The sequence below is a fragment of the Melanostigma gelatinosum genome (assembly GCF_949748355.1).
Source record: "Melanostigma gelatinosum genome assembly, chromosome: 6".
NCBI lineage: Eukaryota > Metazoa > Chordata > Actinopteri > Perciformes > Zoarcidae > Melanostigma > Melanostigma gelatinosum.
In genome coordinates, this window is record NC_136639.1 from 19,921,548 (window position 1) to 19,947,928 (window position 26,381).

The following is a 26,381-nucleotide window of genomic DNA, read 5'->3' on the forward strand; positions in this document are numbered from 1 at the left end:
GGATTATAACGAAAGGGTAATCGTTGAACCCACTTGTCCCATACATCCCGTATTGCTGCAAGTTTGTCACGCTCTCGCCGGCCCTGCCTTGTTTCTCTGTCATCAAAGCGTATGACACGTGAGAAAACATGGAAGGTGTTTAGAGACATGGTGGCTGGAAATATTGCCCTTCCAGTGTCAGCAGCCCAAAGGCTTGCTGTTGCTTCGCCTTTTGACTTGTACACTCCTGCCAAAATGAGCAACCCAATGTAGGCTTGCAAGTCGGTCACATCCAAGTCTTTCCAACTCTTCCCATACACACGCCTGCCCTCTAAATTTGTCATCTCAAGTATATCCTTTTCAATTGATGGTGTTATGAAGAGCTCAAATGCTGATTTTATGTCATTGACATGGCTGACAGCATATCTGGTGAGACCTGGAACCATTTTGATGACATTAGAAGCACTAAGTCTACCCTGTTGTTCAAGTGGGAAGACGGACCACAATAACTTTCCATTTTTGGAAGGTAGAGTGTTTGCTGGTGGTTGAGAGACAACAGGAGGGTCAACAATGAGTGTCTCATTCTCATCAGAGGAGGATGCCTCATAATCAGGGTCCTTCTCAACATCATCCTCTGTCTCAGAGACATTCTCCTCCTCTATGTCACTTTCATGGTCAAAGAGCTGTGACAACACCTCACTGACAGAATATCTTTCTTTAGAAGTCATTTTCAGTTGAGAGAGAGAGAGAGCAGAAAGAGAGACCACCCAAAGCACCAAGCTTTTATAGCACTCACAGGCTCTCACAGTAGCACCAGCTCCACCCCCCACCAAACCCAAATTGGTTCAAATGTGTTACTTTGTAGATTGTTTGACAATATACCGCAGGTGCAAGTACTTGTGCTTGCACCTGCAGATTTTGTGTCTGACCTGTGACCTTATATGTTTTACACAGCTAAAACAGCCTGGGGTCAAATTGACCCCAAAGAACACCGATGCGTACAGCATGTGTACAGGACATTGAAAACATATCATCATGTTAATTTCATGTTTACCCAGTTGTCCCCGTTAAATTAGGAGAAGTCATTAAATATGAAGCAAAAAAAATGATGTAAATTATTTATTTAGAGACGTTAAACATTGAATGGGGTCAAATTGACCCCAAAAGTAACAGGAGGGTTAAGTAACCTCGGTCGCGCCTGTTGCCATGGCATTTAGTGACGCACGTGTGCGCGAGTGCGTGGTCAAGATAGAAAGAGAGAAATATTAAGTATTTTCTCAAGTATCTGTACTGAATGGTAATAGAGCACTGAAAGATAAAATAAAAATAACTCTCGTATAAACCAAATAAAAAGAATGAACACATCCTCGAGAATATCCACTGGCATATCCTCGACTCATAATGATGGCAATCAGTGTGTTTATGAGTTCCTGCTCTCTGCGTCCCATTCAGGCCGTATAAAGATCAACCCTCTTCATTTCTTATCTCAACATAACAGCTTCAACGCATTTCACACTCGGCTCAAAAGCCGGCGCTGTGCTCGACGAACAAAAGCCACATGATGTATAGTATCAGCACAACATGGTGCTCCTAATTATGACGAATATGTTTAATTAAAATCACGGAATGCCGAAAGGCAACATATCTCACGTATTTTATTTGTCCCCATTAGACCTGTCTGTTTCAATTAAAAAAGGCAAATACCACACAAAAAAAGTTTATTTGGATGAAAAAGAAATAAGAAAAAATATATTCAAATATCGTTAAATGTAATTTCCCAAAGGCCTAAAGTGACAAATTAAAGCAAAACCCAGATTAGCAAACAAATCTAAAATATATATTTTATTTTTCATTACCTGTGGCCTCGTTTGCTATTTTATTTTACATTTTGAAAACCTCTCCCTAGGTAGTAAACACAAGTCTGACAAATTTCCACTATTCATAGCAAGATATGCATTGACATTAATTTCATATCAAACATAAACTAACTGTAAGTTAATTATTATTATTATTGTATTCGTTGTGATGCAACGCCTGTTGTATTTTATACTTCAACAAAAGTTTGATTACTTCTGCATTAAATGGTTGAAAAATGAACATGTATGAGAGGACAGGTACAAGCAATATGACAAGCAAACACTGCACTGTTGCACAAAAACAGCACTGTGAATACATTTTTTTATCTCAGACTCCCTTAGTCAATAAGTCTTTATAACTGCAAGCCACAAACATTAACAGTCAGTCTGCACATTCATATAGGTTTGCTGTCTTTTCCATTATTTATTCATGGCAAAAATGAAATCGCCTGCATGGTGTGGACACTAAATAGTCTACGTTTTCGATAGCTGACAGATGATAGCGGTCAATAAACAAAAAGGAGAACACTGGGCTTTCTGTTTGAGAGATAAGCACCCTCAGTGTAGTCATCATTTGAAGAAAAAAGAAAATAATGACAGTGAAGCTACAGAGAAAGGATTTTTTTTAAATGGCAAATAATAAGTACGGAAATTAGAATTTTTTTGTATGTGTGAGCAGATGCATGTGTGTGCGTGCATGTGGGTGTGTGTTTTCCTGGTGGCTCATGTGATGACATTAGGGCCGCGGCGCCCTGTCCTCTCATGCACGTTGGAGATCTTCAGAGCGATGGCGATGAGAGGACCCAGCACCACCTGCAGTGAAGAACACATCACAAAACATGTTCAGCAATGATGAAGAGGACTCCTGTGGAACACTAAACACAGTGCATCTGGTCCTTGTGCATAAATGTATGATACAGTTCTAATGCCACTGTGATGTCCATATCAAATTTAAAAAGTAAAATGTATTATAATTGATCTGTTATGTAAACTGTTATTTATCTAGCACATTGCACTGCACCTTTACTGCTTCTTTTTGCACTTCTGGTTAGATGCTAAAACTGCATTTCGTTGTCTTAGTACTTTGTGCAATGACAATAAAGTTGAATCTGAATCTGAATTGTCCCTCTGTATTTTTTTACTGCATTGTTTGTATTATATTGCACCTTTGCACAACGTTTTTTTTTGGACAATTTGGTTAAATGTGATTTAATTTAGATTTGTTTTCATTGAGGAAATCAATCCATTGTGTATTGTATCAAGTCAAAAACTATATGGGTTATTATAAGCATACGGTTATTATAAGCATCTGTACAGCGCAGTTTAAATACACATAACTAGGAGATTATGAGAGCATTGGTCTTAACACTGAGGCGCTCACATTAAATTACAGTGGTTCAAGCAGACCTTGTGTTTTTGTTTTGTTGTGCAACACAGCACATACGTGGTAGACATCATGTGAGTTTGGGGCCTAAAAAACACGGTGCAGATAAACCGATAGCTAAACAGATTCCAGAGCAGATGACTTAGTTTGACTTTGCCCTATGAAAACTGTTTCAACCAGCACGTCAAGAGGCATTCGCCTTGTTTGTCCACCAGTTCTTCTAACTTGCTAGAGATGATTAATTCAAACATTTTTGGGATGGTGGAATAATAAAGATGTTAGCTATGAGGACATGAGTTTCCTCATGACAGGTGTATAACCTGAGCTACATGCAGCTAAATATCTTGAAACATTTAAAACCGTCTTAAAAACATCTTAAAATAACTGGGCGCACTGCACATGCCACTAATATTGCTCAAGAATGATATGATATGACTCAGGAGTTCTGTGTTTTGTCGTTTTTGACCCTTCATTACACAGGGTTGTGTGATGGAATACAACACACACACTCACACACATCATTTGGTACACCATATAGTATTCAGTAAGCGTACAAACACAACAACAGGGTAAAACTCTGTGAGGATTTGCGGTGTCTTGTGGGCGGAATACAAACACACAGAGCTGTATATAAAAGTATTTGAAGCGCTTTCGGCCTAGCAAGCATGTTCGTCGTGTCTGATGATTGATGTGCGTCGGGTAAGGGGCAGAAGGATTAGCAATTTAAGTTATGATCGAACATTAATGACAGATTGTCCAAGGGTTAAGTGTAAGTCACACAACGCCGATGAGGGAAATGTAATGACAGGATTAAACAATATACATTCTACTGACTGAAATGATGCGACTAAAACTCATCAATAGGTGGTCCATACTTGATGAATGGATTCACCTTTCCTGAGAATAGAAGTTGGGGATTTAAAATTTGACTTTGTGGTGTCACTTTGAAGTTAAATCAGTTTATAGTAGAAGACGAGTTTGATGATGTGTATGCTGTCCCATCTGTTTTACATTCATACAGTTTGAATTATGGTAATGCTCAAATGCAAACTTTCATGCTCCATGCAAGCTGAAGAGAAGTCATTGGTTGTCTTATGACTTGTAGACAGAAGGGCACAAAGTGGGGTCATTAACCTCAGGAAGCACACATTGTGGGATGAAGCTGTACGGTTAGGTGGTCCGTCATGATGGTCTCACCATCACGACTGCAGCTTTACAACCGCTGCGTATGGTTAAAGTACGCTACCTATCCCAACATCCATAACCACACAAGAAGCTACTGTTTCTAGTCACGCCAAAGTCTACAGGTCAATTAGCAGGCGTTTCACAGCTTTGGCTGTTTCTGCATCCATCAGTGAAATTTCTACTTGTTGTTCGATTCAACACGAACCACCGATCAACATTACACTTCAACTCAAGTGGCTTCTGGGGTGGTGAACACAAACAAAGCGGTGATGGAAATGAATAGCACGAAGGAAGGAAAATGATTGGTTGTGTGCGGTAGTTTTCATTCATGTAGTTTTAAATATTTAGTAATCGGAAACTGAAATGTATCCCATCACTCAAAGAATGGTGTGCCAATTGTGAATCTGTTATATGTATATTATATTAGGTCTCTACAGTCTACAGAACATTATATATGCAGACAAGAGCACTGTCATCATAATGCATTACTTCTGCAACTGTCTCATATCATTCAATAAAGATTTGATATTATCTGATTGATGGGGACTGGAATGCCAGAATACTGCATATCAAAAGACTCATTTTGGATGAGTGATTTTAGGTCGTGCCATTGTAAGGTGACAACGCCTTTATGTGCACAAACAAACAGACACAGATCAGACACACCATCCCACTGTCTCCGTACCTGTGTCTCTCTGTTGTGTCTCTCGGGGTCTCTCTCGAAGCTCTCGGCGTAAATGCGGATGGTGGCACCCGTCCCTCCACCGCTCCCGCTCATCCGAAACACTAGGCGGGACGCATCAGTGAAGACGACCCTTAAACCCTAGAAATATACAAACCAATGTTCACATTGTCAATTGTTTGGTTTGTTTTTGTATTCAGCGCATTGGTACATCTGCTTGATAAATTATCACAATGACTAATGGGTCGGAATGGCCATTGTCTAACAGAATCCTATTAGCACTGCATACTAAACTACACGTAGAACCTAATTCTACATGTTAATTAATTCAAATCACACCGTACAAATCTTTTAGTATCAGACATATTGAAAGTGTATACACTCCTATAATTCAAACATGATTATTCAGAATTGTTCAATGATGTAAATTGGCAATACTGTTAATATAAAACAGGAAAAATGGTGAAAGAGTCAGTAAAGAGAATAATTCTTAAATGTGCAGTAACTACAAACGTCCACTAGATGTCATTATGTGATTTGTTGGGACTGCGTTCAACTAGGACCTTGTTTACCCATAGTAATGCCTTTATGTTATGTAAGGTCATAACTACTACTAGTGTTCAATGTAAGCCCAAGAAACTGTATAAACTACAGCCCCACATTGAGTTGGTTTAGCAGCTCATAGAGGTTGTATTTACACAGTTTCCTTCAAATTCTGACACTGGAGAACAATTTTACAGTTGAGGTTAAGTTCAGAGAGTTAACAGTAGAAGCTTACTGGTCACTCTTTGAACTCAACATCTACATTTTCAAGACAAACAGGATATTGTTGCACTGGGGTAACCAACCACAACTCTTGCTAACGTTAGCTGACGTAAGCAAGATAAGACTCTTTGACTAATGGATGTGTGGTGGCTTTTATCTGTCCTAAATTCCACAGTGCCTCTTCCCTTATCCCACTGGAGCAAAGAACAAGCTCAGGGAAAAGACAGCAATGTGTTCTGAGTAAAAGCAAAGAGCATGAATAAGTAACAAAACACACCGTATAGACACTTTTTACAGGATGGTCTGATCAACTTGACTGAGAGTAATTGTCCAAGGTAGTGCTGTCAAAACATTCATTTCATCATAAGGGCTAAAAGTAGGCTGCTACATACGTCTTGATATTGACAAATGATGTGTAGTTTATTCTTAGTATAGTACAGAAGAGTTTAACAAACTATTAACAAACTACTGCCCCAGTATGACAGTATGACCCCATCACAGAACAATTTACTCGTCTTCAAACTGTGACTCAGCTTCATAGTTGATAGACAGTCTTAATAAAAGTAAAGTAAAGCCCTCCTCATAATCAGTTTAGCTCAGCAGTGTACCATGTCAGAGTCCAGGTGAGGAGAGACAGTGATAATGAAAGATGTCCGTCTGTCTGCCTGCCTGTCTTTCTATTTGTGAGTGTGTCAGCTCATCTCTAACAATAGAGAAGCGGTTATCAGGAGGCTGACTAATGTTAAAAACAATGTCCGCTGCAAAGTTCAGAGGCCCTGAGTGGGAGCGCATACCAACCACAGTGTGTGTATGTCTGTCTCTGTCTATCTATTCAGTTATACAAAGGCAAAATGCAGTACATTTCTGGCCACAATTGAGTGATGACCTGAACTTGACATCTGTTTTAATAGATACAAAATATTATAGCATAGAAATGTAAACATTCCAGTTTCAAATTTGAGGTAAAAGCCAAACCCCTGAACTCTAGCTAGCTAGCTAATGTTACATAGCTCGCATAGCTAGCTGGTGAGAAAGCCAGGGCTAGCCTTAGCTAAAGCTAAAACTACATTTACTTGTCCATTTTCCTTAGCTGTTATCTGTATATTGAATATACCGGCATATCAATTTTCATCGACTGAAAATGGTAATTCAGTTTGTTAATTCAGTTATTAACGAATGAAGCCATAGTCATTTACAAAAACACAGCTACACCGAACAGATTCACTTAACTCCCACAACTGTAAATCAGCAAAACCAAATATTTCTGACTTTTACTGAAAAAAACACATTTTGTTGGTATATAGGCCTTCTCAAATTTTCCAAAAGTGCAGCATCTGCAATAGTGCAGTATCTGCATTTAGGTATTATGTAGGTTCTATGGCAATGATTTGTATTTATCCACTATCTATCTGTCTGATATGCAGACAATGCAGAATTAGTTCAGTAGTCGAAGACAAAAGGCTGCCATTCCACTGCTGTTTAAATCCCCCATGCTTTGTCTTGTGTGTGTGTGTGTGTGTGTTTATGTGCCAACTTGTCCCCCCCCCTTTAAACACACTTGCAGTGGAAAGACTGCAAGTGAGACGACAGCTGATATAATTCTGTCCTGGCAGGAATGTTTGCTGTACTGTAATAACACACACTGGGGTGACTGGGATGCTGAGGATTTGCCACTGAGGTTAAATCACATTTTGGGGTGACTGACGAACGAGCTGTGGAGCTGCTGTAACCATGGTAACACGGATAAGTAATCACAGCGGGACAGTGAGACCTTTATTGCTGTGAAGGTACATAAGGGGAAGTTGGCGGACGAATTGCAGACACTACCTTGTGTGTGAACAACAGTGTGAACATGGCAAGGCCATGCAAGAGTATGCATGTGTTCACACTTCTGCACAGGGACAACTGACATACACCAAAGTGCACAGTGTGTGTGTGTGTGTGTGTGGTATTAGGCGGGGTAGAGGCTAAGAAGTGTCGACGCCAGGAATGAGTTTCCACACAGAACAGAGGGAGTCAGCTGGGTAAACTTCACAGACTGTGAAAGGGAGGGAGAGAGGAGGGTATATGACCGAGAGTGTGTGTGTGTGTGCTGTATGTTATGTGTGTATGCATATGTTTATGGTTTGAAATTAATGAAGTACTATCATGTCCAAACATGGAACCTCTCTAATGAGACAACATTGAAGCTTAGTGGGTGGTCTAGCTCAGAAAAGGCTGACGAGTGAGTGTTTGAAAGGGAGCACAGAGAAGGTGTTAGTGTGAGTGTGTGTGCCTGTTTAAGATGCTTTCCTGATCCCATGACAACTGAACGACCTGATTTGAAACACATTTTCGGATCCACCTCATTTTCCAGTTGGTTGATCTAAATTGCTACAGGTCTTGAGTCAGTGAAAAAAAAAAAGGAAAGGACCTAACAAACTGCATTAAGCCAGATGCTTACAAATACAACAAATCTCTGGTTTGAATATAGCGCCAGCAAAGTAAAGAATGTGCCTGTTACTTTTTTTAAATTTTATTTTGGGCGTTGGGTAGCCATACTATGCAATATATTTGTTAATATATGATACAACACCACACCGGTCAACTCTTTTTGAATCTTAACAGAGCCTTTTGTATCCGTCCAAATATGGACCAGAGCCAGAAACATTGCATGAGTGGCATATGCTACCAGAACAATACACTTGAGACATGTTCATGTAGTTGCATGCTATTTAATGGTAACCATCACACATAGGGTGAGACATTTTTATCAGGATGAGCAGGTATACAGCCAAAATGCATAATATTTATGTCATATTTATTTATTTTTACTTTTCTAAACAAAGAAAAAAAGACATAAGTAGATCTAGATTTTCAGTTCTAGCTAAAATATTACAAAAATATCTACAAATATGGCTAAATTCTCAGTGACGTTAAGCAGCTATAATATGACCGTTATGTTTATCTGTACTGTATGTATTATGAAAGTAATACTCCTTTTCCACTTCTCTAATTTCATTGGATTCATTTATTTTCTATGTTCTATCTTCCCTCTCTTATCCCAGACTGACCTGGTTTCGAGCCACTGTTCCATCCACAGGGTCGATGTACTCGAAGTTGTCGGCCCTCTCCACGCTGTATACGTGGTCTCCCACGGCAAACTTCTGGCTGGTGAATGCTTTGTCCGTGATTACTGACTCCAGATCCCTCATCAGGTAAAAGGCTGCGCGTGGTTCCAGGCCTTCGTAGTCAAACCTGACAAGAACCAACACACAAACACATAGATGCTTAGTAGAACAAATCTTTCAGGAAAACAATTTGTCTCAGATGAAGATACATTTTTACAGTGTTGCTTTTACTTCAAATGGCCCTAAACTGCAAGCGTTATCAGGGTGATTTATTGATTTTCCTCAAAATGATGACAGATGTTTGTGTTTTGTGGGCTGTTTTGGGATCTGGTCCTTGGCCTGTCCTGTATGGCCTCTCCATCTTCATGTTGTGGGAAATCTACGTCAAATTAGGAACGCTCTCTGTGGGAACATTGACTGCAGGAACTATCTCTGCCTGTCACATGGGAGAAGTTAAAATAAGAACAACTGACAACCAGTGAGGAGGACTGGAAGAGAAATGGGCGACGGTGAAGGCCTTGGAGACATATTTGGCTTTGGTAGGGATACAAAGTATTGAGACTTTTGGGAAAAGCAAAGTCAATCTCAGGGCTTGTAGATTGAGATGAATTCAATAATGATTCAAACAAGGAAAGTAACAATGTAGACAGACCAATAAATATCGGGAAATAATAAATAAATCACTGACATAATTCATTATGAAAGCACAGCTCCATATTCAGAGAACTTATTTCGCTGATTACCTGCAGAAGTAGTTACGTCCAAACTTGGCCCAGTGTTCTCTGACGATCTGCTCCACACCCTGCTTCCTGGCGGCTATGATGGACAACCACACCAACACCGACCAGAGACCATCTTTCTCACGAATATGGTCTGAACCTGGAGGAGAAATTTAAAAAAAATAAAATATACCACAACTCTTAATAAACTTCTGATGCTATGTGGAAATTCAGTCAGGACACAAACACAAAAGCCAGACGGTCAGATAGCCAGGGCTAGCCTTAGCTAAAGCTAAAACCAAAGTCACTTTTTCTTGACTTCAATATGTATTTCAATAATATACAGACGGACATCCAGAACAGATAATGGGCCCAATTAACAAGACATTCAAAATATACATTTTCAGTAATTATGAGAACATCGAAAACTGGTAAAAAACCTTCTTTGGCAATTTCACGAATTACTGAGAGCTCCAATTACAGGTTTGGAATTTTATCGTGTTTTGTTGAGACAATGGTGTAGGAATCCAACAATTTACAACAACCAAATGTAAAATAGTAGTTGAATTTAACTTAGTATTCAACTCAACCCGATGTAATAACAGGTCAGGGAGAGTGCTTGGGCTTGGTGAAGAACATCCCCACACAAAAAAACATGTCTCCTGCTGCACACACACATACACACACGCCTACACACATACACACACACACACACACCAACAGAGGAGTAGTTCACACCCTTGATCAGCCTCCTTCACTGGGGAGTAATCACTCTGGTATCGAAAACAGCTGCACAGTAAAGGTATCTGTTAAGGGGGCACTTTGACATTTTAATAAGATTGAATATGTTCGTAATGTTTCCACGGCAGAGCTTGGAGCAGAAAAACAAACGCAGCGGTCGGGTGTCATTTTCAGCCACATGCACATTTATTTTACGAGAAGGACATGAAGTAATGGTGTCATTACGTCTGTTTTATAGCATAAACAAGTCTTCGCTTTTGTTTTCTCCACAGAACACTGACAACAAGAAGTGCACTCGGTCCGGCTCTAGCGGTATACAGCTGTTAGGAAACTGACAGTTGTCATTATTTAATCCCTGTCTCACTGTCTGTCTACTTTTGTCTCACTCTCTGACACAGAGCGAGACGAGAGTAGAATTTACGAATCTAATCTTCATACCAGCAAAGAACAAACAGAACTTTCCTACAACACTGTAGAATATTTCCTCTGTACTGTTAATCTTGTTAAAATAAAGTTACAATAAAGCTTAATAAACGGAGTAATGCTGCAACAAGGAAGCCCTGAAGTCAGAGCTGTAGATATCCCAATGTTTTGGGGGAGACTGATTTTAGTGGTCAAATCTTTTGTATGTTGCTTTTGTCTTAAACTGTATGTCGTGTGAATTACCATTTTAAAATCCTGAAGCTGGCAACAATCACAAAACCTCCAAAACTTACGCAGCAAAGTTTGACAGAACTGGCAAAATTTAGACTTGCAATCGAGAGTTCATGCCGTGTTTGTCTGAATAAGTGTACGAGAGTCAGTAAAGAGCAGGAGTGGTGTACAGCTCTGATGATTTACTACTCAGGACTCTCTCTGAGCTTTTGGCCTTACATGGGTAGACAACGAGCAAGCTCCCGTCGTCCTCCGTGCTCTCTGCTCCTTCCATTTCTTTTCTTCCTCGTCAATACTTCTCATATTTAGACTCTCCCAACTCGCCCCCCCTCTTTCCAGCTTTTCTTCAATCCTGTTCATACCTACTACCATTTTTCTTCTCACCTATAATAATAATAATAATCCATTTTATTATTCTATGGAGCTTGTTCGTCCTTGTTCCCTTGCTTTTTAGAGCTAGATATCATCTCCAATTAAAAGCATGAATGAAGAAGGAATGTCAAAGTGAAGAGAAAAGACAAAAGTGAAATTAAAACAGCTGTAAAAAGATAGAAGTGGGGAGGGCAAGAGCATAGGAGCGTGTATTATGTGTGCATGCACGTTGTTTGTATTTTCTGAGCGTGTATGTGTGCGTCTACATTGACAGAAGTTGCCACTGGAATCCTCTCTGCATGTTGCAGCCATTCAGGGAGCCCCGTCTCCTTTTATAGCAGAAGAATGGGGATTATTTACACATGCAGTCAGGGTCACAGCCCTCACATCCATTACACGACTCTGACTGGAGCTACAGGCAGCGAGGATGCACTGCTTATAACCCTAGACCTGGAACAGGCTGCTGAGTGTGTGGAAAAGAGGGGAGTAGGGACGATGATGCAGGTTTCAAACAAGCCCTCGGGTTCGTCAAACGTATTTTGAGGATGAAACAAAAGTAAACAGTTGAAGTATTAAAATGATTACACAGAGCGTTCTTTGTAAACATCGCCGTTTACAGCACCACTTTCTGGTTCAGCTTTGACCTGAGGGTAGTGGGTGTCATATGGTGTACAATTTGTGATTTGACGATATATATAAATAAAATGGACGAGAGCTCAATGTTTTTATTACCGACATTTCATCTGTGCGCTCGTTCAGCTTCACCTCAAAATAAAGTGCTTTCGAAAATCTGGCTAAGCCAGTTGAGACAGATATTAGTACTGCACAACAAAACACAAACCCACATTCATTTCATTGAGACCGCGTTGCCGCTGCAGGTGTGCTGTGACAAAGTGCTGTCACGAAAAGTTGAACCTGGCTCAACCTTTCCAGCAAAGCAATTCAACATCATTAGGCGATGCACCGTGTTGGGCACATTCCTGAAGGATAAAATGATTTCCACTTTAATAACTTTCCAGAGTAAACTCCTGTCTTTATTCAAACCGCTGTGCAGTATTTCGGAATCTGATAAGCTTTTAAACCCATGGATCCACTTCAAACCAGGCTTTCTGGTCTCACAGTCTCTGAAACGTACCTACCAGTGCAGCCATCACAACATCCACTTACAGACTGTCCGAATGTCCCCGCTGATGTTTCTTTGTCCGTTGGACGTCATTATAGTGATGTCACTGGTATATTGTCTCTCTTGTCACTGGTATTCCCAAGTTGCTGAAATAACTGATTAAAGTATTATCATAACCAATATCAAAGATTGCTATAAACTGCAATTTCCCTTTAATTTCGAGAGAAGATTGACTGACCACACGTATATTCAGCAAGCCCCTAACAGTTAGCAGCAGCGGGCCAGTGCAGTCTTCTAGCGATGGCCTTGTTGGCAGAAACCTCAACAAACGTTGCTGCTGAGGGGATGTCTCAGTCGCACACCCTCTCACAAACAGGTCCAGGGATTTGAATCAGTGACCTTCTCCTCACACGCTAAAAGGCTCCTCCTGCTTTGTATCTGTAGTCGTCGGATTTCTGTTCCGATGACTTTGAGCATTGTCTTTATGAGTGGAGTGTGTTTTCTGGATTGTGAGTGAGTGGGCCGTAGCAGAAGGGATCGTACCTGTCCCAAAGCTCTCCTCCCCGCAGAGGGAACAACGCCCAGAATCCATCAGGTTCCCGAAGTACCTCCAGCCCGTGGGAGTCTCATACAGCGCCAGCTTCATGGCTTTGGCAACCCTACGAACATACGGAGAGAAACAAAGCTCGTACTTCATGCTCATAAACACACAATGTATTCATCTCTCATATCTAACGCCAGCCTTTCTCAGTTCTGATACAGAGCTACAAACAATCCTCTGACCTTTTGAAATAAAGCAAACCAAATGTTGTATGACAAGCGTAATCTGCCACCAGCTCATCCAATAACTTAATAAGGCAGCAAGAATAAAGTGAGTTAACCTTTTAGCCGATGTTTGCTTTGAACCTGAGCCATATACTCGCATGGGGAGAGAAGCAGAGGCAGTGTGTGTGTGTGTGTGTGTGTGTGTGTGTGTATGTGTGTGTGTGTGTGTGTGTGTGTGTGTGTGTGTGTGTGGGGAGAGAGTTTCTATGTTACTGTGTATTTCTGTATGTTTGGGCCCCGGGGACGGATAAAGGTGAACACATTGCAATATGTGGGAGGAGAGACATCACAAAGAATCAGACGAGAGGGGAAAAGGGCAAAGAGAAAGTCTCATAAAACTTGTCAGTGCAAATATACAGAGAAGTATTTGGCTGAATACAATGGAGTTACTGTAACATGATACAAAGCAGTACATTTTGAGAAGAGGGTTGACACGTTTGGATAAAATGAAATTAAAATCACACAATATCAAATAATAAACTAAATCAGCAGCAATGAGAAGAATGAGATCTTGGCACTTTGACATGGAGTTAAAGTGCCACCTCCTCTTCTAGCGGCCTCTGTTCCACTTGCATCAACTAAAAAGCTTTTCATTGGGTTTTCTGAACTAAACTTGCTATAATCCTTATAACCATGACAATTTACATTCAGCAACAACATGTGGGTCAGCCATTGGCACAGTGTCAAAGCAGTGGTCGTAGGTATGAAGACACCACGGCCATGTCCTAATTGTTGTTTCTGGAATCTGAAGCTTTCACTGACCTTTGGGAGAGTTCACATTCTACAGCTACGTGCACAAAGTATACACGGTGGACTAAGCCTTATTTTAATCAACATTTTTCTCATAAGAATAGTTCAAATGACCTCTTGAATGTGAAAGGAGTCTCACGTAGTGTTAAACCCACACAGCGTGTTGTCGCCCAACTCCGCAGTCTCCCTCAGCTCTACGGAGCATTTCAGCAACTTTCATGTCATTGTTTTCAGTTTACGACCCGCAACTGTTTTGGTTCACTCTTAACGCTCTCACAGCATAGTTTCCAGCAGCAGCATGCAGCTGTTCTCCGCAAAAGAAGCTCTGATAAACCCACTGCACGCTATCTACTCGGCACCTGACGGCAGGTCAGACAAAGGTAGCGACTAGCCGGTGAACATAGCGGAGCATTTAGCAGCTGTTAAGAGACGGATATTTTCCTCAGGAGCTGTAAGAGAAGTGAGTATTCATCATCATAACGGAGAAATGCATCACGCCAACTGGATAAAGGTGATATGTTTGTGTTGTTTTTGTGTTGCTTATTTCTGCCGCCCAGCATTGGCCAAACAATCACTGAATGCAAGTTTAAAGGTAACTGTTTTCAGGCTAAAACGTTTTTAAGGAAATTATCTTCCTGACAGTGTGGGGAAAAAAGCTTTGAAACAGTATTTTGACTGTTGAATGCCAGCAAAATAATCATTGCTTCATCATTATTAATATGATGCTCTTATATTTGTATTGTTCAGTGTAGTAATAGATCCCGATGCAGCTTAGATTATGGACAAAGAACCAAACTAAAATGTTTCATCTTTTCAGAAAAAGTGATTAAACACACTCTGCATGAGGAAGTCCATTGAGTCTCTGTGAAACAGGGGAGAGGGGAGGCAATCGCTACAATATTGTATTATGAAAGTTACCATTCTCAGCCTGCTTGTAGAGATATTTAGTCTGCAACAAAGATGACTGCTCAGTGTCCTCCCCAATCCCCACGCATCACTCCTCAACCACATCATCTCCACCTCCTCAGTAACTGCCGCGAAATGTAAACACAATATTCCCAGGACTCAGCTAAGAATGGCTGGAAGAAATATTCAACGCAACAAAACAGTTGTTGCGCCCGGAGAAACAAACATGTCGAGCTGCCAATCTCAAATGCTTAACCGTTGGATGCTGTTGGAATTCACGGTGCAATATATATATAGGCAGATGTGGGTGGGTTTCAGGGTTTTTTAAGTGGTCGTACACATCCACACAATCATCATGCACATAAATAAACTCCTCAGTGCCCGGCACAGTTGTTTAGATGAGAATGGGATAACGTACCAAATAAGAGTAACCAACTGTATTCCCCTCTGGGGAAGCGAGAGCTGGAACGGAAAGCCTGGCATTCCGGAAATGGAAGGAAAACAGAAACTCTGGCCTGACGAGCCTTTGACGTTTCAAACGACACGTACACGACCAACATAAGCACTGGAACTGACCCCACCGGCGCTGCGTTTGTGTTGCAAAAGTGTCGGGAACAAACAGTGTGAGAAAATCCTGTTTACTCAAGTTTGAGGATTGAACTGAACAACAGCATTAACTCACTCAAACACACATTATTGTCTGGTTTTAGATCCACCAGAATAAGCTTCCTTTGGAAATGAAACGGAGGCAAATGCATCCAATCATACTCAAACACAAGCACATTGATTGAGATACAGTACACTGTTTCAGGCCAGCCAGGCTCAGAGGGTTCTGCCTCTCTCTTCACAGGCTTTGCCTGAACAAAACAAATGCTGGCAGACACGAGGAATAAACTTGGAAGGTCTTATCTTTAAACAAATCTGGCTTTAACGTAGAGATCTTGTAAGATGCCTGATGCATTTCTCTTCATGATGGGAGAGCACTATCAAAGAGTGCCTTACGCCTTGAACTTAAGTTTCCGTGTCGCATAAAAAAGCTCCTTGTTACGTTCATTTCTGTTGTTTTTCATTCGTACGACGTCCTTGGTGTTGTTGCTTCTGTGCATGTTATGTGTAATTGTCTGTCCTGTTCTCTATGACATCAGGGACCACGTCGGAAAGAAGGGTTCAAACGTCATCCCTTGGATTGTTCTGTCTTCTTTATCCATAAATCAAATCAAAATCACTGCAGCGAGAGATGACGCTACTATGCCCAAAAAAAAAAAACTTTCTGCAAGACCCCTCCTGTCAGTCTGATGAAATGAAATGGTACAGAGATCGAAAAAGGTCTGTCATGAGAATGATGCTTTGCCCCCGTAAGGTGAAGGAGCAGACAGAGGTTTCATGAACAGCTTCCATCATCCTGACTGGGCTCAAAGCTCAGGATTACAAACTCTCACACACACACACACACACCTACAGTATGACTTCACAGACAATAAATACACACGTGTACACACTTATCAACCAATATCTCCTTTGTTTTCTCTCCGTCTCTATCTTGTATATGTCGGGATATAGAAAGGAGTAATGTGAGGTATGCAGAATCTGCGGAGTGAAATATTGCCAGCTTTTGGCCTTGGCTTGATATTTCACCAAACATAGCTTCCAGTGGCCTCTCTCCTCACCTCCCCCCTCTGAAGAGAGCTCACCCTGAACTTAAAAGCTTTAGGCTGGCATTCAGACAAAAAGTGCAGCATGCTGGAGCTTTACTTGGGCTTGAAATATTCTTCTTGACCTGAACCAGGAACCCTCGCTGGACTACACATTAAAAACACCCTGAAGATGTTGCCATGGTGGCCAACACTGAAAATCCTAGAAAGTGAAGAACTTAAATTAAAGTTGAGATGATTTCTGTAAATGGTCATGGCTGTTACTTACATTGTTTTGCGTGATCAAAATACCTTTCTGATATTGTTTCAAAACTGTTTTCTGGGCTTTTTCCAAAACCGTGTCAAAAATATAAATGTTTCATCAAATAATATTTCATCAGGGGGAGGAATGCGCTTGTTGGGTTAATGTTTAAGTTGGCTACCTTCTGCAGCTTGCGTCCCATCAAAATATTGGTGCATATTACAAAATGTGAGCAAGATGACAGAATTTCACATTTTTTCTGAGTAGGTTTTTTTTTTTTACCATTGCTCAGATTTTCAGCTCTACAAATAAACTAAACCGTGGCAACATTGGGACACCAGAACTCTGGTATGGTCTGGTTGGGATCAGGCGGACTGCTCCGGACACACTTCTCAGTTTGAAACAACTTTACAACATATGTTACGATTAAGAGTATTTGAAAACTTAGTAGTAGTAGTATTAGTAGTCCGAATACAAACTTCTAAAAAAACACCGAGCAGAAAGTCAATTTAAATGAACATATATGGAACATAACTGGTGGTGTTGCTGAAGGGTTCTTGTTTGGTTTGTTAGACAAACATAGTTGGTAACCAGTGCTCTATAATAGCACAATGACACATTGATGCCACATCAGGCCAAAATGACTCTCATCTCTGCCAATCTATCGAGTTTATCATTTCTTGGCTTGTTTTTCTAATTCTCCACCATATAACACAGATCCTTAAGTCCCATGGAAACATTGGATGAGAGCTCTTGGTTGCCCACTGGGGTGCTGGAGTTGAGCCTCTTGACTTTAAAGTCCCACAAGGGCTTAAGCATAGGCAGATGTGCGAAACAAAACAGTCTTTTAATTGATCTTTATCATCCTAGTAACCAGCACAACAGAAATAAAAAACAGCATTTAACATTTCACCACTCTACTTCTCCATGCTAATCAATGATTCAGGTCAAGAAGTCTGACTTCATCCTGGTAACGGGCACACCAGCAGCTCAGCCCTCTCTTCTCCCTACATCCTCCCATCCCCTGGAACGGTTAAAAGAGAGGCAGATGTTTCCTTTACCAAAGTTTCCCCTCCCCACCTTCTCTTCCTCCGACCCCTCCCTCGCTCCCTCTCTGCATCAGCCCTGACTTGTTGTATTTGCACAGAGAGACACAACACAGTCCGACGGACACCCTCAGCCTACCCGAGATTTTACACCTTAAACTCCGGCCTCCTGTCCATCTGAACCCATCTGCACCCTCCTTCTCTCTGTCGTTTGACCTTATTTCCTCTGGACACACACAACTACATACAGTCCGTAAACCGGTACATTTATCAAGGCTTTTATAACACTGTTTGCTTGACTATGCATAAACACACGGCAGGGAGGACTGCTCAGTCTAAACACTCTGCATACAGACACACACACAGGGGCCACTGGCTCTCCTAAAAAGGCCGACACTTGGACCGACTCCAGAGTCAGACACCACACTGGTAAGTACGTCGACACTTTAGGCTTTTATCAATACAAAAAAGGCAAATGCTGAGAAAATGGACAAAGAGAGATGAAGGAGATATTTTTAGTCGTAACTGATGAAAAGGACATTTTATCTACAGTAAGTGTGTGTGTGTGTGTGTGTGTGTGTGTGTGTGTGTGTGTGTGTGTGTGTGTGTGTGTGTGTGTGTGTGTGTGAGTGTGTGTGTGTGTGTGTGTTGGAGTCTCTACCAATAATTCTGTCTGTGATGTAACATCCTACTTCACATATTTAAGCTTCACTTGTAACTGTGAAACCCAGAGAGATCGGGATCGGCAGTGAGGTCACTTCCTTAATGTCTGCCAGTGCTAATAATGCGCACACACACACACACACACACACACACACACACACACACACACACACACACACACACACACACACATGAATCCTGCTCATACAACTAGTCAGTGATTTACTAAATGTTTCCGGGCAGTGTACGATACCAATATGAGAAATAGTTTGATGTTCACCACTGTAAATTATTACCTGAATTTCACAAGATTTAACTGTAATATTTCACAATAAATTACACTTTTATCACTTCACAGGCTTTAACTGTGATATTTCACAATAAATTACACTTTTATCACTTCACAGGCTTTAACTGTTATATTTCACAATGCATGTACTTTTAATGTGAAATCAATGCAGTAGGACTATTAACCAGGACATTTTAGTTTGAACTTCCTGAAGCATTCTGGGATTACTACACTGTAAATCTATGACAAACTGCTTTAATCATCTGATGGGTATTTTACTGTAAAATCCCAGTTCAAATCAGTAATGCTACAGCAACACACTGCTATATCACAATAATTTGATGTTACGACTGACTGTTACGACTGACTGATTTTATTATAATTTACTGTTAAAATGTTACAGTATATTGCTGTGAAAGTAATGCAACTAGTAGCCAGTAATTGACTGAAAACAAACATTCAAATATTTTACTGCATAAGAAAGCATGGGTGTGGAAGTTAAGGTGGTGAATTACATTCTTCTTATTCAACCATTTCCCCTGATATCTAAGCCACTGTGTAGAATGTGGACATTTCACATGTTGGGTCCCCCACTTGGATTAAAAAAGACAACGTGACAGACAGCAACTCCCGCCGCTACAGACTCTTCGCCAAGAATCAAGGATACCGTGATGACTGAGCTGACGGCACCACATTCAGTTTGGACAAAACAAAAACATACACCGTCAGAATGATTTGAAATATTCTTTTAGCAAGACATTTTATTTGCCTAATCTTAGCCATCCAGTTGCAGAAGTCCAGGACTGACAATATTACAATGAAAAAAATGTAATCAAGTTGAAGTTTCATGTACAATATGAACATTCTGTGCAAAAGACAATGATCAATATTTTTCCCCCAAAAATATACTTTGATCATGCAAAATATTTGCAAATGAATACAGTTCTTATGAGCCACAGTTGCACATGCATGCGTTCTTCTTTCTATATTCGTCAGATAGGAGACCCATATTGGATTTTCACCGCAAATTAAGAAAAATTAATAGTTCCATTTTTAAAATGAAACACTCACATAATATTTTGTAATAGTTTTTATGAACTCAAGTGATATTTTATGGAGAAAACTAAAAATTGCATGAACACTGAATCTTTTCTGGTTCCCTCATCGTATTAAATGACACACTTCCTCACTGGGGTGCAGTGCTGGGATCCCTCCTCCTGGATGATCACATCCTCTCACTCAGCACCCTCTGCTCGCCTATAACGGTCATTATTTATAGGCAGTGAGTAAATGTGTGTGTGTGTGTGTGTGTGTGTGTTGGGAGGTGTTTGTATGTGATCTCACAGCCTTATTCATAGTGGGCGAGTCTTAATCAGAGATTGGGCTGCTGTAGGAGTTTGTGGAGAGAGGTCGAGGTGGTGTGACGGTAAAACCTCTTAGATCTCAACGTAAACCGCAGCAGCACATGATGAACTATCTATTGCCCAATAGATTTCAAATGCTTTTCGACCAATTATCCAATGACGATTGTACACCTGGTCTAGGTTGACTATATATGTGTTGTTGCCTTGTGTCTTTTTCCACTTTGACTCTGATGAAAACACAGTCGAGTCAAAACATTGGTCTGATTGCACTGTTAAAGGCTGCAAATCAATCGGACTGCTCCTGTCCCTTTTTACCCGTGGACACTTTGGATCTACTAAGTGTGTGTGTGTGTGTGTGTGTGCGCGTTAGTGTGTGTTGTACCTGTCGAGGGCCGTGCTGGTGGCCATACTCCTGGCAAAGCCCTTGACTCCCAGCTGTCTGAAGTAGGGGACGGTGGAGAGGTTGGCGGCCATGATGGCCACCGAGTCTGCCGGGTTCACAAAGAAGCCGTTTTCTCCGAGGATCATGTACCGGTCCTGACAACAGCACAGTACAATACAATAGAGAGTGAGTCTACTTTTTAGTGATCCTAAACTTGACAAAGAATAAGGCTGGTGTTCTTCTATATTTTACTTACTGTCAAGTCAACTCATACCATGAAGAGACCAAAACGAACAATGAATTTATCCTCCGAGCTCATTTCTATGTCTCACAGACTTCTTTGTTGTCCTAATAATTCTGCATATAGTACATTAATTCAAAACATTATGAGTGTAAATCCATTCAGCTAACAGTTGCAAAGCATAGCCATTGGGTCGCCATCAAATTCAGTAAAGTTGGATTTGCAGTTCTGCTGCAAAAAGAAATGTTTGACACAAATAATTGAAAAACCTTTTTTTTCCCGACAATCACAATGACTCTTTCAAGTTCGGTGGATGTTAGTTACGGTATTATGTAACAGCGAGCCCCAAAAAAAGAAACCTTCACACAGTAAGATTACAACCACTGGTGCTAATGACTGTGAAGACAGCGATCCTGGTGGGAGAAACAGAGCAGATATGACATAATTCTCCTGATGCTAAGCTAATTTACTCAGCCAACGGTGTGTATGTGTGTGCCTATCTGTGTGTGGATGCGTATGTGTGTGTGTGTGCGCACAGTAGAAATGACTATTGGATGACATGGTGGAAAAAGTGAGCTGCTTGTTGGATCATCGTGGATACAGAATTATTCAGCCCCATTGCTTGTCTTCCTGTTATCAATGAGCAAACAATAACAAATAAAAAATAAATAAGGCTCTCTCTGGTATCTATGGGTGGAGTCTAATGACACAGAATTAGTCATAATCTGTTAAATAAAAAAAATCGGAATAGTTCACAGTTATGAAAAAACATGGTCGTACTTTGTTTTACCTCGGGTTGAAAACTATTAGCCCTTTTTGGGGATGTGCTCCTCTACTACAAGAGAACAAAGTGAATTTGACACATGACATATAAACGCTTCAAATTGAGATTAAAAAACGTTTAATATCCCCTCCGGGCATGTTTTAAGACAGAAATCAGACGTCTTACCCCATCTGCATCAAATGCAGCTCCACAGCCAAAGTCCCCTCCTTTCATGGCATCGACCAGAGAGGTGGCGTAGGTCAGGCCGGGCTCTGGAGGTCGGCCACCAAAGTCCTCCAGGGGGACACAGTTGACAGCGGAGTTAGCAGGAGCTCCCAACTCGTCGCACAGGATCCTGCGTACATAGGGGCCCATCACTGTAACACAACGTGAGGAGAGGAGAAAATACAGAAACAGTTTGATCTCCAGTAACATTGACAACAGCTCAGGCGCTATGTAAGGTAGAGGATGAATTGTCTGACCTCCGTTCATGGCATCTATGTGTATCTTGAGCTGATCTGGTCCTGTGAGAAGACTTTTAATGGCATTGAAGTCAAAGATGCTTCTCAGCAGCTGTAGATACACCTCAACTGAGTCTACGATCTCCACTAGAAACACGGAGAAGAGGTTGTTAGTACCGGATGGCAATGTGTTTGTTTGTATGCAGTTAAGAAAGAGGAAAACAGAGAGTGAGTATCGTACCTCTGAAAGGTTTGAACTTGTTCTCCAGGTCAAATTCCTGTCTTCCCAGCCTCGACAGGTCAATGCGGAGATCGGGGCAGATTGCATACTCCTCGAGCGTCCGGCTCACTTGGTAGATCCTCTCCATCACTGTGTCCGAAGACGGGCCTACCACGCGAAGAAAGACAGACATGAATATGTGTAAACGTACCGAACACTGTCATTTTTGTCCAGTGAAAAAACAAGCGATCCCTGACTTCACAGATGTGTTCAATCCTCTACCTTTGACTTGAAAAAGCAACTGGGAGAATCAGAAAAACAAGCACTCTTTCTCAGTGCTCACCTCCATTTGCCACATTGAACTTGATTCCAAAGTCTCCAGCGGGGCCTCCGGGGTTGTGACTGGCTGTCAGGATGATCCCGCCGATGGCCTTGATCTTCCTGATGATGCAGGAAACAGCAGGCGTGGACAGGAGGCCGTTGTGACCGATTACCAGACGACCGATCTGCACGGAGCAGATTTTAAACGGGAGCAACGTGAGTCGCACATCAATCCAGGCAGTCACCTATTGTTAAAATGTTTTCTAAGAAGCTAATGAAATGAAGCAGGGGAACTTCAAAACTGATGTCAGGGGAAGTGTTTCTTCAGATCGCTGTGACGCAAAAAATAGAAGAAAAGAAAACGATGCTGACCTGAAAAAGTTCAAGAGCCCATCTGTCCAACTGGGTCTAAAAGCAACACGGGCTCAAAGCACTGCATCATTCTACAGGTGACTAACTGACAGGCAGCTTTAAAACAGCAAAATGATCTGCCTCAAGAGGGTGCCGAAATAACAGAGCTGCTATTTATAATGTGTATGCTACTTTTAAAGTGGTAATACCACCAGCATCCCATAATTCCCCTGCATATCAGCTATTCTAAATAAAAGTATCCTCACTGGAGAGGAATTTATTCTCCCGACGTCAGTGTATCCTCCCAGCATCCGGCATGTTGCAGTGTAAGAGAGATAGTCCCGGCACTTGGTGGGTTATCTGCAAGTGTTGCCTGACTTTTGTTTCATTGCCATATGACAGGGGATCCCCGAAGCATAAACTTCGGCCCTGGAGAGGTGGAAAGGCGAGAGGGGGGGGGGGGGGACATACGTCGGCAGGAAAATAGAGCAGGATGGATGGAAGTGCTGATAAGGCCGACACCAAGAGACACTTGGCTTGGCCAGCAGAAAAAAAAACAGACTGATCTCAAAAACAAATTATATTCCCTTCAGATTTTCCCTTCAGACTCTCCAAACCAATCACAAAGACCTCAGAGCAAGCGTTTTAACATGAGCTGCCTCTCTCCCTCTGTCTTCCTATTTTCATTTGTCTGCTGCAGACACTTTCGAGTTCACACGCATTTTGGACGGGTTTGCGTGTGTCAATACCACCGATTATTACTTTTCCCTAAAGTGAAGCGGTCACGTCTGTATGAGGATGAGCTAACGTGATAACGTGAGCCGTTGACCAACCATGCAATACAATACGTGATTTAAAAATCCAAAGTCCAACGAACCAGCCTATGTTTTCTAAGAAGTTGTGGAACAATCTGCTGACAGCATTTATCAGCCAAATAACTTAAAGGTCACATAATCGCTGTTCTTATGGGTTACAGCCCTTAAAACAATGTTTAGCTGCATGTCTATATGAGTTGGGATTTTCCACTTCTCAAACTTTCTTTTTTTTTTTTTTACTTTTAAAGACTTGGAGACATATAACTATACACTATCTTACAAGAAAAATGAAAATATTAGGAAAAAAAGCATCATTCTTTTGTTTTTTCTTATTTCCTACTCTGGTAATGATCTCGCGACCCTGGGCTACAGCCAAAATGTGCACTTCTTTGAGTAAAACAGGTTCATTCAGTTGATGTAATCCCTTTTTCTTCATTGCAGCAATAAGCAGCTATCACATTTGGATTTACTTTCATAACTGATTACTTGCAACAACTCCTGTTAAAGATATACTGCCATATATTCATTTGACTTTTAGTTTTAACAAGCAAAAATGTCAGAGGTATGCACAGTTGGGAGGGTTTCAAGTATGTTGACAAATTGGAACAAATGCTTCCCTGTCTCTGTGGGCCTATGTCGGGACTGTGGGTCACCCCCCCTCCCTATTTCTTACCCCATTGGCAGCTGCCATCTGCACTATCACCTCGGTGGCAGCTCGGCTGAAGTAGCGGCCGTCGCTGCCCACCACCATGGTGCAGCCCTGTCGGTCCCGCAGGTCGATGGAGGACAGCACGCTCTGGACGTAGTTCTGCAGGTAGTTCTTCTTCCCCTCGAACACCGCCGTCTTCCTCCGCAGCCCGTTGGTGCCGGGCCGCTGGTCGTCGAAGGGGGCGGTTTGGACCGTCACCACCGGGATGGGGCTCGTCTCCATCCTCCTTTTGAGGGGACCCAGCGGGGCGGGGAGGGGGAGGGGGGGGACGCCGAAGTTAGTTGCTGAAGTTCGGCTTCTGCTTGTATTCCGACCAGAGTCACGGCAGCTTTGTTGTCATGTGGCGAACTAGCGGCCTGTAAAAGTGAAGTTACAGTCGTTGTGTCCCCGCCCGAGGAGAAGAAGAGCAGTGACAGCAGTCCCACGCAGGGATGAAAACACACCCAGACAGAAAATCACCTCGGCAATGTACGTGGACGCCCTTCACAGCTGCATCCCTCAGTAACATTCAGCAAAACTCTCCTCTAGCTGTTAGACAACTCCCTCTTTTCCTAATAAGCCCGAACAACTGACTACAAGAGAAAAAAAGCAGGGAGGGACAGAATCTTCAAGGCCCGCAATCAGCTGAGCCTCCGGCCAAAAATAGACCGTTGACTGATGCCGTGGGGGGGGGGGGGGGGGGGGGGGGGGGCGGGGGTGGACCGGGGGGATTGTGTCGGGACCCTTTCTGCAACCGGACACTGCTCGTGTCTGTGCCGTCCACACTGCCCGGTATGAAGGCGCGAGCCGTGACTGGAGTCACTTATAGGAGTTTATCAGTGGGGGAATGACAGCACTGAACTGAACTCCTTTACATTTTTCATTTGAAACTTGTTTCAGGATCTACAGTTCTCTCAGCTCTCTTGCAGGATATATGTTGGTGTGTTAGTATGTTAGTGTGGCTTTTTAATGCAACAAAACAAAAAAAGGAATCGAATCAGTGACAGTGCATTGTTTTATTTGCTGCTCCGCGTGCAGGTTAGGCCATCAGCAGAAGGCTGCAGCAGTCTGCGTTATGTCGGCTCCATTATGTGGTAAACAGTGCGACCTTGTGGCCTGAAGAAAGAACTGAACTTTTCTTATACATTTAAAAGAGCGCTTATGATGTTTCACAGAACCTTTATTCTAACTGAACAGATGTTTTAATGTGTTTTTAAATAATTTAAATAATGTATGTCATTATCATCAAGTCATCAAGTATGAATTGTAATGACTTTACTAATTGTAAATAAATGTGTGAGCTTTCAATGTGTTATAATATATGCAGATGTTTATTTTTTTTTAAACATACAAATGTCATGTCATGTTCAATTTTTTTAGGTTTTGGGGGCTAGAGCTGGTATCATCCTTACTAATCTGCTGGTTGGATAATGTGTTTAAAGTTATTTTCCCCCCATAAGTCTAGTCAAATGATTGTAAATATAAGTTTTGAATGGTATTTAAGGATGGGTCAACTTCTTTAATAGTTTATAAATATCACTAAGACATTATATGGACGTGAATGGACTTGACTGGGAGGATGTGGGCTTGTTAATTGAAATATGTGCCTTCAATAAAGACATTGTGACTTTGGTAAAGCGAATGAAACTGACACCTGATGCATCATCTCAAGATAACAAAATCGTAATGTGTTTTTGGCTTCATAATGTAGACAGAGAAGCACTAATAGCAGGTGATTTTTCTAGGCTGTTGTTAATAATATTATAGTAATAATAATAATATAATAACTCCACTGCGCCCCGATCCCAAACAGTGATGTACAAACTGCAAATG

At 41.5% G+C, this 26,381-nt stretch overlaps 1 protein-coding gene across 2 annotated transcripts; it reads right to left on the reverse strand.

Moving 5' to 3' along the window:
* Window positions 1–1,085: 1,085 nt before the first annotated feature.
* pgm5 (phosphoglucomutase 5) lies at window positions 1,086–25,146 on the reverse strand. Of its 2 annotated transcripts, none has more exons than XM_079269424.1 (11): window positions 24,564–25,146; window positions 22,717–22,879; window positions 22,395–22,541; window positions 22,175–22,300; window positions 21,879–22,069; window positions 20,689–20,843; window positions 13,114–13,229; window positions 9,705–9,840; window positions 8,905–9,088; window positions 5,090–5,227; window positions 1,086–2,648 (listed from the first exon to the last, which is right to left on the reverse strand). In XM_079269424.1, the coding sequence occupies exons 1-11, from the start codon at window positions 24,789–24,791 to the stop codon at window positions 2,559–2,561; spliced, it is 1,674 nt and encodes a 557-aa protein (XP_079125550.1). In that variant the 5' UTR covers window positions 24,792–25,146; the 3' UTR covers window positions 1,086–2,558. The 2 variants fall into 2 exon arrangements, with proteins under 2 accessions (XP_079125550.1, XP_079125549.1); XM_079269423.1 differs by having other exon boundaries at window positions 24,534–25,146.
* Window positions 25,147–26,381: the final 1,235 nt, after the last annotated feature.